The sequence below is a fragment of the Xiphias gladius genome, chromosome 19 (genome assembly GCF_016859285.1).
Source record: "Xiphias gladius isolate SHS-SW01 ecotype Sanya breed wild chromosome 19, ASM1685928v1, whole genome shotgun sequence".
Lineage (NCBI taxonomy): Eukaryota > Metazoa > Chordata > Actinopteri > Istiophoriformes > Xiphiidae > Xiphias > Xiphias gladius.
This window is the reverse complement of record NC_053418.1, coordinates 18949980-18964045: the sequence shown is the minus strand read 5'-3', so window position 1 is coordinate 18964045 and position 14066 is coordinate 18949980. Positions and strand designations below refer to the sequence as shown.

General features: G+C 39.1%; 2 protein-coding genes across 2 annotated transcripts; one reads left to right on the top strand and one right to left on the bottom strand.

Annotated features, from left to right (window-relative positions):
- Positions 1-3911: 3911 nt before the first annotated feature.
- On the bottom strand, positions 3912-5559 carry hspb11 (heat shock protein family B (small) member 11). Its single transcript, XM_040154188.1, has 5 exons — positions 5452-5559; positions 5204-5310; positions 4241-4309; positions 4104-4147; positions 3912-4012 (listed from the first exon to the last, which is right to left on the bottom strand). The coding sequence occupies exons 1-5, from the start codon at positions 5541-5543 to the stop codon at positions 3920-3922; spliced, it is 405 nt and encodes a 134-aa protein (XP_040010122.1). The 5' UTR covers positions 5544-5559; the 3' UTR covers positions 3912-3919.
- A 174-nt stretch (positions 5560-5733) lies between these two features.
- Positions 5734-9874, top strand: smn1 (survival of motor neuron 1, telomeric). Its single transcript, XM_040154187.1, has 8 exons — positions 5734-5847; positions 6369-6440; positions 6534-6653; positions 6909-7100; positions 7953-8132; positions 8678-8755; positions 8999-9106; positions 9663-9874. Exons 1-8 carry the CDS (start codon positions 5800-5802, stop codon positions 9717-9719), a joined length of 855 nt encoding a protein of 284 aa, XP_040010121.1. The 5' UTR covers positions 5734-5799; the 3' UTR covers positions 9720-9874.
- The last annotated feature ends 4192 nt before the right edge of the window (positions 9875-14066 follow it).

The following is a 14066-nucleotide window of genomic DNA, read 5'->3' as shown; positions in this document are numbered from 1 at the left end:
ATCTACACCATTGTGAAAAAATGTTTTCCACTTCTAAAACATGATCATGTTGAGCTGTCAAGTATTTTCACCCTCAAATTCAATTCAACTGTGAAAATATAAGTTTAAATGCACACAGACAATAGTGCAATTAATATATTTTCATTAGATCATCTGTATGTTTTTGTCATTCTCTGGATCTTGTAAAAACTTTTCAGTGATCAGTAAATTAATCTCATGAGGCTTTGCCACTTCAAGTGTCTAGTCAGGTGCCATATTACACATACAATAACCATCACTCCACTGAACATGAAATATTTCTTTTGTATGAATACTAACTCCTGAGACTGATTCATTGTGGTTCAGGCAGACTGTGGTTTTACAGTTGTAATCGAATTGTCCAAATTAGTTTACTATGGCTCCTTTTACAAACTTAAGCAGGGATTCAAACTTTGGATCCGTGGACAGTGAGTGCTTTGTTTAAGTAAACTATATGTCTGAACTATGCAGAGAAGGGAACGTTTATTATATTGTCAAAATGTTATGTTCATTTCTGATACAGAAATGCAAACATTACAGTACAGTATATACTAGAGAACACCTCTGACAGATATAGAGGGCGAATGGAAATTTTTGGGTTTCACTTTGTGGTGTTTGTGTTTAGAGGGGGAGAGATTAAAGGGAGCTGGATAGTATACAATAAAAGCAAATATTTAAGCGAAAAACAAAGTAAAAAAACGTTATCTCCCAGTAATATCTGTCGCTGTCCCGACATTGTTCATTCAACTTGGTGAAAATAAACTGGCACTGCGCCACTTGGCGACAAACAATCCTTCCTACCATCAGCCTTGGTCATGTAGCTCTTCTATTCCACTTCGCACAAGGGCAAAGTAGGTTGTGAAGAAAAGTTTAACCGCTACGCCCACTCAATATTAAAGGGCTCACGTTATACTATCAGGCAGAAGTATATGCACACACTGCACTGGTCAAGAATGCGTGTCAATCTCCGTAATGAGACTGCTTCAGAATGCTCAGCTACCAACCATTACATTACATTAGCACAGCAGGCCAGGAGAGATTTGGAGGCAGACAGACTAAGTGGAAGTCTAAGGTGAGGTGCTATAACCAGTGGCACTCAAACTCAAGTGAACGATAAGTGTTCTACAGCCCTCACCCTGGGCCTTGGCAAAGAAAAGTGGTCAAATACAGAAGCCCAAGGATGGTTGATGCTGCAGCTATGGTACTGGCAAAAAAATGAATTGGAATTCAATGAACAAAATCAAACATAGAGCAACTTGCACAACTTGGGCAAAGAAATCTTCAGGGAATTATCTGTGATAAGACTGAACTGGAAAGAAGTACCAAGAAACAAGCTCGGGTGCAAACACGTGATTTGAGAAGCAGCATGTATTTGTCATCTTTGCGTTGCTGCTCCTTCTAACGCCATTTCTGATTTACTGTGCTGTATTCTAAAAATCTGTTAATTTAAAAAAGTGAATTTTACATCTATGCCAGCAGAACACATTATTCACAGAGATTTTCTCTGCCAAAAGAGGTGAAGTGAGTGGGTTTATATGTTTAAATATCAACAAATATATTACGGGACTAATCTGCATTATGTTTGCTTCTTATGATTACTAAAACTGTCTTTTAATGCACCTCCTGTTGAAAGGTATGTGGGTGAATACTTTTGATTAAGCAAACTACTCCAAAAAAGACAATACACTGGAGCTATAAATCTGTAGAGGTATTAGATTTACAAAAAAGGTTTTCAGACTCTTGTTACTTACACAACTTCACAAGCAACTGCTGGATTTAGAGTAAGAAATAAATATGAATGTTGTTGTTATATATTCAAAGTTGTCTTCAACTGCACTCTTTGTCAGTTCCTCATTATCATTCTCAATTCCTCTTGGACTAAAATAATGAGAAAATTGTTTTCTTCTCCCGTTCAATCATCTAATTTCAGCCTTTTGATAGCGTTCCCTTCTCCACACAGCAGCTCTTACCAGCTCAGCTTCTGTCATAACTAAGCTGATTGGACCAAATCAAAACTGAAATCAAATTAAGGCCCATTGTCAGTGTGTGTGGCTCTGTCACTGACATGAAAGGAGGACCACACAGAAGAGATAAAAATTAATTCAAAGTCGCTGGTTTGACATGAAAGAAAGTAACAGAGCTGGGTGGGTGAGGAGATTTCTTTCTCAGAATAACCATATAAGATTGTATACAATAAACATAGATCCATTAGCCATTTCTAATATGCCTTAATAGCGGACGAGTTGTAAAAAATGTATTTTAATGTATTAAATTACAGCTTTCAATATTTATCTTTTTCATTAAATCTACCATTGTCGACTAAGTTTTTTTTTTTTTTTTTTGGCATTATTATGATTTGGTATCTCTTTTTATGGACTCAGCTGAACATACAGAGTTGTGGTCCAGCCGATGTCTCAGTGTGATTGGACAGCAGTTAGGCAGCCGTAAGAAGACACTGGGTGATAATTTAGCCCTGCCCTGCAGTGACATGATAATAATGCACTCATATCCTGCTGTGATTCTCCTGATCGGCTGACAGTCGAGCACAAAAGGGCCTGAATTCATTAGTAATGTGGAGGCACATATGCAAACCTCGTGTTCAACATACAAAAAAGGGGAACCTCTGATTACAAACAGTATTCATAGCAAACAAATGTAATAAATTGGAACTATGGTAGAAATAAGTCATGGATCTCCTATGAATTGGGAGTTTGCGCTTCATTTCATGCCTCGACCCTCACCTCTAACGTTTTAATAAATATTCCATACTGGTAAATAATAGATGAGTCAATAACAGTGTATCAGTTTCTACCTTGCCCTCATTACTCATTGCACACTCACATACTTAAATGTGCTATATCCCAGCCATATCCCTAAGCAATTAGTTGCTCTTAAATATCTGGGGGCTAGTTATTCAGGCATGTATTTCATATTTTTATCGGTTTATTCAGAGCCTTGCATGCGGACCAAGCTACACCAAACTGCCTCAGCAAATCTCAAAGCTCCTCCACAGTCAGCAAAGTAATTGGGGAGGGAGTCCCAAGGGGTCCTCGCACACTGCTGAACCCTTTGCTACCGACAAGTTGAAATGGCAGTGAAGGTAGATTGTAATCAGTGCTTGTATGTTGAGTGTGTGTGTATGTGTGTGTGTGTATATGGAGGATATAAGTACAGGAGGTGGCTTGAGTACTTGTGTGAATAGGCCCACAGTATTTATAGACTCGCTGGTTGGCTGGGAAACCATCTGTTTCCCCAACCTCCCAGCTGCATTGCCCATGGTTCCCCATTTCTATGGGGATGTCAAATCTGCTCATGGGGGAGCTGCACTGATGCCAATTTAAACCCCCACTACTCAAAATTAGTTAATTAACTCTATCTCTCACACAGAGAGAAACTTCCTTTGTAAGAATTCTAACCATTCATCACAATCCAACTCTTTTATTCTAAAGCTTTGCCAACTATCAGCTTGTGTAATTAGCAGGAGCAGTTGAATGTGGGATAAAAAGGCCCAGAAGTGAATTCATAACATTAAGGCACAAATGCTGAAAATTGGTTGAAGCAAATTTCAGATCTAGAGGTCAGATTTAAAAATGCATCACAGTTTTCGACCATATGCTTTGTCTGAAATTGAAACTTCACTGAGAAGATTAGGAAGATAAATGGATTTTTTTTAGACATCCATTAATTGATTTTTCCAAATCAATGTACCTCACATATTCATGGAATATCCTTATCAGATTCCCAGTTACTACTACCACTGCCATGTCAGTGTGTGTCCATTATCAAAACAGACTAAGCATATCATGAGATCTACTCATATTTACAATGATAAAATAATGCCATAGAGCCATATATATAAAAAAATAATTCATTTTGATTTAATTCACAATAATCAAGTGTGTCAGTTTTGTACACTGACTCTGTGCACTGAAACAAAGTGATCATATCCTGTAGTGATGATAAAACGAAGGTGTGTTGCACTGCTTCCATTTAGCTGAAAGAGAAAATAAAGAAAAGCATTTGTTTTACCTGTTAATTCTAAGGATTCATATGTTTTATATAATAATATTTTCATTTAAACTTACTGAAATAGCATTTGACTGAAGATGTCCATCTGTATGTTCAAACTCTATGAAACATTCAGATTGTTAATCCCAAATCCAATTATTTGGCATTTAAACCAAACGTGCAAACAGATACTGTAGATGAATGTCCCCCTTACCTTTCTCTGTGACAGACTCAAATTGAAAAGCATTTTGTGAGGTATTCTTTTCTATCTTTAGATTCTTGACTGCAAAAGAAAAAAAAACATAGCTTTACAGATATCCATAAATGAAACCAAACACTGAAACAACACAAACTAGACAATTTTTTCTTTTCAGGAAAAAAACATATTATCTCACAGTGGTGGTAGCATGGCTGTAGACTTGTATCTTCCAAATCAATCACTCATTTTTGACCATGTAAATAACACGTTTATATATATATGAATCACAGACTTTGGGGATTAGATGTAATAAGTATTTCTGTGATCGCAGCTGTTCATAATATAAAATATGAGCCTCTTTACTTCTGATTACAAACACTGCTGACCTATGAAACCTTTAAAGTTCTCAGAAAACTTAGTCTTGACTTTATCTCAACAAAAGATTTGGCAATATAGACTTTGACTGCATATGACTCTATTCTGAAGGCAGAGTACAATGGAAATGAGTTGCCAGCCGATCATAGCAGCTGACAGCTGATCATCATTTTTCCTTTAAATTTAGAATGTGAGTTGTAAATTATTTTCAATGAAGATTCACTGCATTGTGTTTAGATTTTGTCCATTTGAGAGACATGAAAAGTCATTCTCTTTTCAAATTGTTTTAATCCGTTAAAGGGTTCTTCATACTTTAGAATATTAATTTTGATCCGGTTGGTAATAATGTAAAATTTTATACTGACTATGTTGACAGTGTGGCAGAGATTAACTATTAACAACAGGAGATTTGATATCTGTATACAGTTTGAAAACTATCTTATTTAGTTTATCTTAATAGACTTTTATTAATTCATTTATTGGAGATAATGACACAAGCAATGTGTTATGGGGGATTTCAAGGCGTAGGACAGCAATTTTTTTCTTGATTTCTCAATTTATTTGAATGTAACAGTATGTATGATACTATCACAGCCTCCATACCATTGTAGCTGTCCACTGTCACAGCAGAAAGTTTCGTGGGTTCAGCGAAGCGGATGATGAACTCCTGAGGAAACATCCCGGTGGACATCCAAAACGTTTTGGTGTTTCTGTGTGAAAGGGACAAACAAACATTAAATGTTAACATTGAACAGGCGGGGTTAGTGAGCATGGAACGAAGCGAACACCTAACGTTCACTGTGGCGACTCGTGGTTGAGGGAACCATTATTTCAGAGGAAGCTACACTCACCCGTCAATGATGTTTTCTGGTGGGTGACTCTCATCGCTGGATGTAGCGACGACAACCTTTGCACCCAAAGAACTTAGACAGGAATCGGTCATCTTCGTACCACAGAGAATACAGATCTCCGGTGCTGTCTGGTCGAGGAAAATAACAGTAGTTTCGACAACAATGAACAACAATCTGTTCTTTTCACAAGTCTTGGAGAAGTGGACAACTAGCCAGTGCCGTTGCCAAGTCAACCACTGCGTCGCAACAAATGTACGTCAACACTACTAAACGTCACTATTTCCGACGCACGTTGCTCGTTAGTTGTTTAGCAATTGACACTTAGCAGTGAAATCTGCACAACTTCAAATGGCGAATGGATGCAAAGAGACGTTGTTTACGCGCGGAACTGGTCAGGTTAGTTAGGATACACCACTGAACTTCAGATAACAGCACTTGTCCACCTCTCCAGGCCGCTGTAGATTCGGGGGAGATGGGGAGCTAGGAAGCTAGGAAGCTAAGCTACAAACCAACGCTTAGTTGGGCTAAGTTTGGTAACAAAGAAGAAAGGAATAGGGAAAAAAGGCGAAATCAGAAATCCACTGTATTCCTGATGTATTTCATTGGTCGAGACATCGCCTTGTTGTAATACAACGTCTTTGACACACATCACGTGAATTAGGTTTAGCTGCACAAATATGTTGGACTTTGTTGTAGCATCCTTTCCACAGTGCAGGGGACGCACAGGTAAACTTGTCGGGTCAGCTGCGAGCATTAGCTGCACTGTAAAATTGGCTGAGAGGATCAAATACATTAAATCAACTACACAATCTTCTGCATCTTATCGGTCATGTTGCCTACTGAATAGGAAATGCTTGATTTAAAAAAAAAAAAAAAAAATTCATCTGCAGACGCTCTAAATCTGTTCTCTTTTCAAGAGTGATGATTCGGATATATGGGATGACACAGCACTGATAAAGGCTTACGACAAGGCAGTTGTATCATTCAAGGTAAAATAGATCCTTTGCATCATATGTGCATGTAAAATTTTTGTTTGTTTTTGCCACTTATATGTATGTCTCCGCTGTTGCTTTGTTTGCCAGACTGCCCTTAAAGGTGAAGATGAGCCACAAGCCTCCAAGAAAAACCAACCAGGAAAAAAACGCAAACACAACAAAAAGAACCAGAGCAGGAAAAGAAACAATGCACAACCGGATAAAGAGGTCTGTAACTGGAACTAAAAAATACTGATGGGAAGGAGACAGTTTGTAGTGGTCTCATTGACAGCATTTAAATCAACATCATAGGCGTAAAAGTGCATCGTAACACATAAGACAGTTTAGTTTCTGTGTTTCACAACATATTTCAGTGATCTTACTTAGTATTTTTTCATTCTTGGTTTGGTTTACTTCAGACCAGGAGACAGACAGAACAGTATGGTTACGCTTTGACCTTAATGAGTTTATGTTGTGTCACAGTGGCAGGTGGGGGACTCGTGCTGTGCTTACTGGTCAGAGGATGGCCAGCTCTATGCAGCCACCATCTCCTCCATAGATGAGAAGAGGGGTACTTGTATAGTTATTTACACAGGCTACGGCAACAAGGAGGAGCAGAACCTCGAAGACCTGCTTTCAGAGATTTCTGAGGGTGATGAGGAAACAAATATCAAGGTAGAGCAGCACAAATAAATTATTTTATTTATAATTATGAAATTATTTAGTGTTTTTTTTTTGTGTTTTTTTTAAATCATATTTTATTCTTACACTCTTACCTGTTTATTTAACAGGTTAATGGGAATGTTCATTGCAATACTTTAGTTTATTTTGTTTGGTGATGTATTATTCCCATATGCCAAGCGTAAAAGATGTAAAAGTGGCCTCAGACTTTTGGATCCCGCTGTTTGTCACAGCATGACTGAAATTTGACTAAAATTTCTTGCTGTAAATGTCAAGTTTTTCTGTCACTCTGTCAGAATCAAAAGAAAAGGGCTTCTTTCCAGACTGAACATTTTCCAATTTAATATTGATAAACCCCTTTCACACATGCACTTTAATTTGTAGATAGATCACCAACTTTACCCTAAACTCAGTGAAAACCAGTAGCATCATTCCCTGAAGTTATGTCTTTTACTCTGCAAATACACACCACAAATGAGAAATTAACAAAATTAACAGTGTGTGAGTTAAATGGAATTAAGGAAAAGTGAGATAAATGTCAATTACAGTGCTTGATTTTCATCAAATAATAACTCCTGGAATGCAATGAACATAAATATTTGTTGTTCTCACAATCAATTCAAGGATTAAGTTGTAATTAGTATTGCACTTGCATCTTATATGGATTGTAAATTAATTAAGCTGTAGACACGTTAACCTTTATTTCTTCCGTTTTTGCCTGTGCTTTTTTTTTTTTTTCATTGCTTCCAAAATCAAATTCATATATATTTCAGAAATTTTATACCAAGGTATAAATAGAAGGGAAATGAGAAATCAAAGTTAAAGCAGTCTGTCTCGGCAATTAAGGTAAAGGAGGCAGAATCATCAACAGAGGAGAGTGACAGGTCAACCACACCAAACCAACACAAACAGCAGCCGCGCAGTAAAGGCCAAAAGTCCCAGGCCTACAAAGAACCTCCTCCTATGTGGGCTCCTGGCTTCCCTGCGTTTCCTCCAGGCCCACCTCCCATGCATGCTTTCAGACCGGTAGGTACCTTTTCTGTTATTTTTCAGTGAACAAAATTAACTGGTAATAGACTGCTTTCATTCATACTATTGCTTGAGATTAAAATGTTGAGTTTAAACCATTTGAGACTTTTTAAATTATGTGAGAATGTTGGCTCTTTATTGCAGCTAAAGAAATCGCAAAATGAAATGTAAACAATAAAATGTTTACAATGGGAACAAGAAAAATGGAATATAAACAACAGCCTCTCCGAGTTGGCATTTATCACCGGTGCACTCTATTGGATTACAATAAATTGGACTGGCATTTATCCTAATAGTTCTACTCTCTGTGTTGATGTAACTCTGTATGCAGTCATAGTAAGAGGAATGTTATCTTAAGACTCCCTTGCAGGTTGCACATGATATACCTGGAAGTTTTTGTGATTAGAACTGAATGACTCGAGACTGAACTAATTTCATATGTAGAGGTTGTGTAAGCTATTACCTTCACTTTAATCTAAAATGTTCTGGTAATACTGACATCACAGTGTTTTCACCCCTCTTTTGTCTTTTGTGTCCGTTAGCAGGGGGGAGGCAGGCGATCTGGTGGTCATGGGCCTGTACCTCCTTCCTGGCCTCCCATGATGCCTTTTGGCCCACCAGTGAGTTGGAAATATGTCTTACATACGCTATTAATTACAAATGCAAAAGCCACAGCAGATGCTGTTTTATCTGAGCAATTAGTTCTGAAGTCTATGTTTAAAAAGCACACATTTACTTATCCAGCTGGTAAATAGAGAAAAAGACTGCTGATATAGCATGGGAGTGGTTCACAACAAATATCATCAGCCTCCAACATCTGCAATCTGATCTCACTCCTTCTGCTGTTGATGTCTCTGCCTCAGATGATCCCGCCACCTCCACCGATGAGCCCTGACATGGTGGACGACGAGGCCTTGGGCAGCGTGCTCATCTCCTGGTACATGAGTGGATATCACACAGGATACTACCTGGTATGTGCACAAGGACTAAGTGGCTTATTATGGGCTATAAAACAGCTTCTATTTACAGGCTGAGTCTATTGCATTATGTAATGAAGAGCAGTAGGCGTAGATGTGTATATGTGTATATCTGTGGGCGACTGTGGCTGAGGAGGTAGAGCCACCGGAATGTGGGCATGTCGAAGTGTCCTTGAGCCAAGATACTGAACCCCAAATGGCCCCCGATTTATCATGTGTGAGTGTGTGTGTGTGTGGAAAGCACTGTATGTATAGGGGAAAAAAAGTGCTGTGTGAATGTGGTATGTAGTGTAAAGCAATTTGAGGGGTTGATAAGACTAGAAAATAGCGCTATGTAAGTGCCATCCATTTAAGTGTAGTCCATATGGTAATTTGGATACTTTCTGCCTTTTTGATAAAGTTCCTTTATTTTTTTGCTATGCTTCAGAGCTTTTTTACCAAATGCTTCCAGGTTCATAATATGTGTGAATGAATCCTTGATTTTTTTTTTTTTTTTTTTCAAAAGAGGAGCTCTGTTAACGTCATACTCCTCTTTTTACTTCTTGTACAGGGTTTGAAACAAGGTCGCAAAGAAGCTGCCGACTGGACAAAACTGCAGCACAAATGAAATGATCAACTCATGATTTCATCCTTGTTTTCAAAAGGAAATGTCACAAAAGAAGTGTACATGGTGTGAACAGAGCATTCATCAGAGCTCAAGGAGAAGAGTTTTGTATTTTTTGTAAATAGATTACATAAAAGCAATCAGAGCACCTCTGGTAACTGGCTTGGTATTTTGTTTTTATTAAATTGTACACTGTTTATTACACTGCTTTGACACAATGTTGTAAAATGAAAATTTATCGTACAGTACATGGGTGAAATTACAGACACTTTTTTCACTCATTATAAATACATTTTTCTCATTTATTTCACTAATTAGCAAAAGAGGGGGGAGTTTGCTTTAGATCATTTATGCAAATGTGTGTTTGACAGGCTCAATGATGTGGTACTGTAATGGCAAGTATTGTCCAGTAGAAGTCAGACTAGTATAATTTTTTCACGTTATAGGAAGATGCGGCTTGAATACATGATAGCTTGCTGTTTAAACCTGTACAGCTTCACTGCCAGAGAGAGGAACAATCTCCACTTCTAACAGTGTGTCTGTCTTACACTTGTGTCTCTTGGCATGTTAAGATTTTAATTGCCAGCCAGACTTGTTTCATGCTTTAGTCCCTCAGGTGTTTTCAACACAATTAATTCAGAGTATCATTCCAGTATATGCCCTGCGTTCAAGCTCTCTGTTTTCCCTGAGGTGTTCCCTCGTCCACCACCCAATGTAAGATCGCATCAATCATAGTGTTTTTCAACTCGCATCAGATGGGTGCATATTTCAGGCTGATAGTAGTCACGGTTTCAGCTACAGACAGTATGACACATCGGGCCGGTTGTGCAGATAAAGATTGATTCTCTAACAAAATCACTGAGACATTAAGATCATTGAAAGACATTTTGTCCTAATGTCTTTTATACATGACAAACTCAACCTTGCAAACCTTAATTGTCAATGAGAAAACACGGAGACCTTCAGAACCGACAGATAGTCATGTTTCATAATTTTATATGGCAGATATTTATTTGGATATTATTCCTGAGTCGTCCTGAAAACTGAACCTGGAATGTTCGAGGTTTAATAATGTAAGAACAGTAAGGCACTGGTTGTAAATACTGTACGTTTATATTTAGAATATAGAAAACCACATGTAATTACAGTTGGAACAACCACAGTCATTCTGCTGAGCCTGTAGCTCTTTCTTTTCATTTCATGAAAAGAAAAGCCAAACAGATTTCCCGTATTTTCTATACAGGTGATTTGCTGCCTGCTGAGACCCACTCTTCTGGTTCTAAACTGGTGTGCAATTGATCATACACTGTGTGTGTGTGTAAGAGAAACAGAGCAGGGTTTTGTGGTAGGATGCGGCAGCACGATTGTGTCCTGTTTTTCGAACCATGTGATCTTCCTCCAGCTGCTCCACAGCCATTGCTTTCTGAGTGAAGAGCGGTCCCTTTGTTTGTGTACTGACTATGGTCGGCATTTTACAGCCCACTACGACTGTGCCAGTGTCGACTGCTTTATTTGATTCTCACTGTAGCAGTCACTTTTGTTTTCCCTGCTTTGTGTGCTTGTAAGTGGGCAAAAGAGAGAAAACAGGAGAGAAAAGAGGCACGGTAACAGGAGTATGTGTAGTTTGTGGGATTTACAAATGGAACATGCACTGTAAACGAGGGGAGATAAACCAGACCTATCTTTTCCCCACAGATGGGTTTAAAATCTGCCACAGCAAAGCCTGCACATAAGCTCATTGCTTGCCTGACTCTGCAGCAAACTGAGCTGCCCAAAGGGCTCGATGGAGCCCAGCGAGGAGTTAAAAGGGGTCAGACCTAGCTTGGGAAAGCACTGCTCCCCTCTGTGACTGTCTACCCCCTACTGACCAGAGCAGCATGAGGCATGTAAACATAATCTGCATTTCACATAGTCCCTTCTAGAAAACAGACAGACATCCAAGTGAGATCACATTGCTGTGTGAGTTACAGCGCCTTCAGCTATTTACTCAAGTTCCCAACATCAACAAACTTCCTGCTTTTAAATAAGAGTCTTGGGGGAAGATTAGAGCAACAGGGTCTGCACAATCCCCTTTCCCTTTTTCCATAGAGGCCGAGCACCAAACACTAATTGCAGAACTACAGTCATCGTCTGTGCTAAATCACTGGATTAAAGTGTACGTGAGACTGTGTGTTACAGTAGGCAGAGCATCAAACTGTTGAGTAATCATGTTGAAACCTGGCATTGGAAGTGTCTGCAAACAGACTAAATTTACATTTTATGATTGACAGACAACAGGTTTCAGTATCGAGGCTGTTTATGATTCAGACAATGAACAAAACATGCTGACCATCACAAAAATGATACTATGATGCCAGAAAGGGGGTTTTCAGACTTAATTGCCAAACCAATGTTAGTTAACTCAGTTATTTAGTAAATAGTAGCAATCACGGCGAACAATAGCTCGCAATTGCACACACCCTGACGTAGGCTTCTTCATCTTTTTAACCTATTTATGGCTTTTGGGGTACTTCTGATCGTTCTCCCTTTAGATGTCTCATGCTTTATTTGGATAATTTCAGCTGATGCAGTAGATCAGGGTTGGAGTCACACAAGTGTGCAGAAAATAGATAACTGAAGCTTTGGTGAATGCTGGCTTTCTTGCCACCAAATAGTTCTTGTAGTATCAACACTGCCCGAGGTTATCGCTCACAAGTGGAAGAATGGAAATTTTTTTTTTACATCGAAGCAATTCAGATAAGATCAACAGTATCAAGTCTCAGTCAGCAGTTGTGGAAAGTAACTAAGTACATTCACTCAAGTAGTGTACGTAAGTACAAATTTGTGGTACACGTACTTTACTTGAGTATTTCTATTTTCTGCTAGTGTATACTCCTACTCCACTACAATTCAGAGCCAAATAATGTACTTTGTACTCTTCTACATTTATTTGATTACTTTGTACTTACTTACTTCGTTACTTAAAAGATCTGAGCACTTCTTCCACCACTTTAAATCGGTACAGTGTTGTGTGGGAACATCTGGTACGTTGCTTACTGGAAACCTACAGAACAGCCAAACACACACCTGCCATGACGGTTGGTGGACAGTTCATAACTCTAAGGGTCCTCAGTTAGATGTGAGTCCCTTTATCGGGATAAAATGTGCTTTCTTATGGGCTGGACTAAGCGGCTTTGCAGTATCACCTTGTGTCATGAGGCTGGGACTTCCCAGCACACATTTGTCACTGTCTATGTGGATGTAACCTCTGCCTTGGTGAGACTGATCCTCGATGACCTTCTGACCTTTACGAATTCCACTCACAGCATGTCCAGTAAAGTCCTGGTGCCGCCACAGATTGTGATTCACAATCCTGCTGGATCTTCACGCTCTGCTGCAGATGCTCGTAAATAAAATGTTACACCCTGAAGGCAAAGTCAATACTCCCCACTTTATAACTCCCTATGTAGGCTGCATTATTGGCTTTAAAGAAATGAGAATTCTCAAAGGCGTAAGGGTAGTAAATAAGTATTACCTGAAACATACTGTACATTTAACAGACCATGGTCCTTTCAGGTCAAGGAATTGTTTTATCTGGTATCTTACTTATGCAAGAGGCTAGAGAAACCATGTGCTATTAACATAATCAACCCAGCGGACCCACTGGTGGATTCATCATTCAGAAGCACATCGCCTGGCCAAACATTATCAATCACTACAGGTCTTGTATTGGGGCAAAACACAGACATGACAGGAAAAGCAGTCAAAAATGCCTGTGACACTAATTTGAAGTATGAACCTTGAAATATAACACAGCCTCAAAAATAAATTTGGATAAAAGTTGCTCACAAATACATTTTTGGATGGATTTTGTATATTTTGAAAGCTGTATGCCAGAATTAATAAAATTGACATGTTACATGTTACAAATGTTGGTGCCACACACACACACACACACACACACACACGCACGTGTGTTTTTTATGCTTCATCCATCCCTGCTGAATGACTTGCATAAACAGGCCTTAGACAGGAAACCGAGACTTTGCACTAGTAAGTCTCTGCAGAGTACACACCATCCATCGCCGGTAGAGGTCTCCGGATACAGGACAGGGCAAAGTTCGGTCTCAACAGCGCTGTATGGGGTGTCATCGTGTCACTGTCGGACGCACACCGGGCAGTGGTTTTGCAAAAGTGAAAGTCGGCTTTGAAAGAAGACTCCGTAAGTCTGTAGGTTTTTTGTTTTTTTTTTTCCTGCTAGTGGACTTGCTTCAAAAGAGGAAACGTACAGGGGGGGGGGGTGGGTTTGCCGAGATCTCTTGGGAGTTTTCGCCGGTGGGGCCGTTTAGTGCCACCTGGACCTGCGCTTGG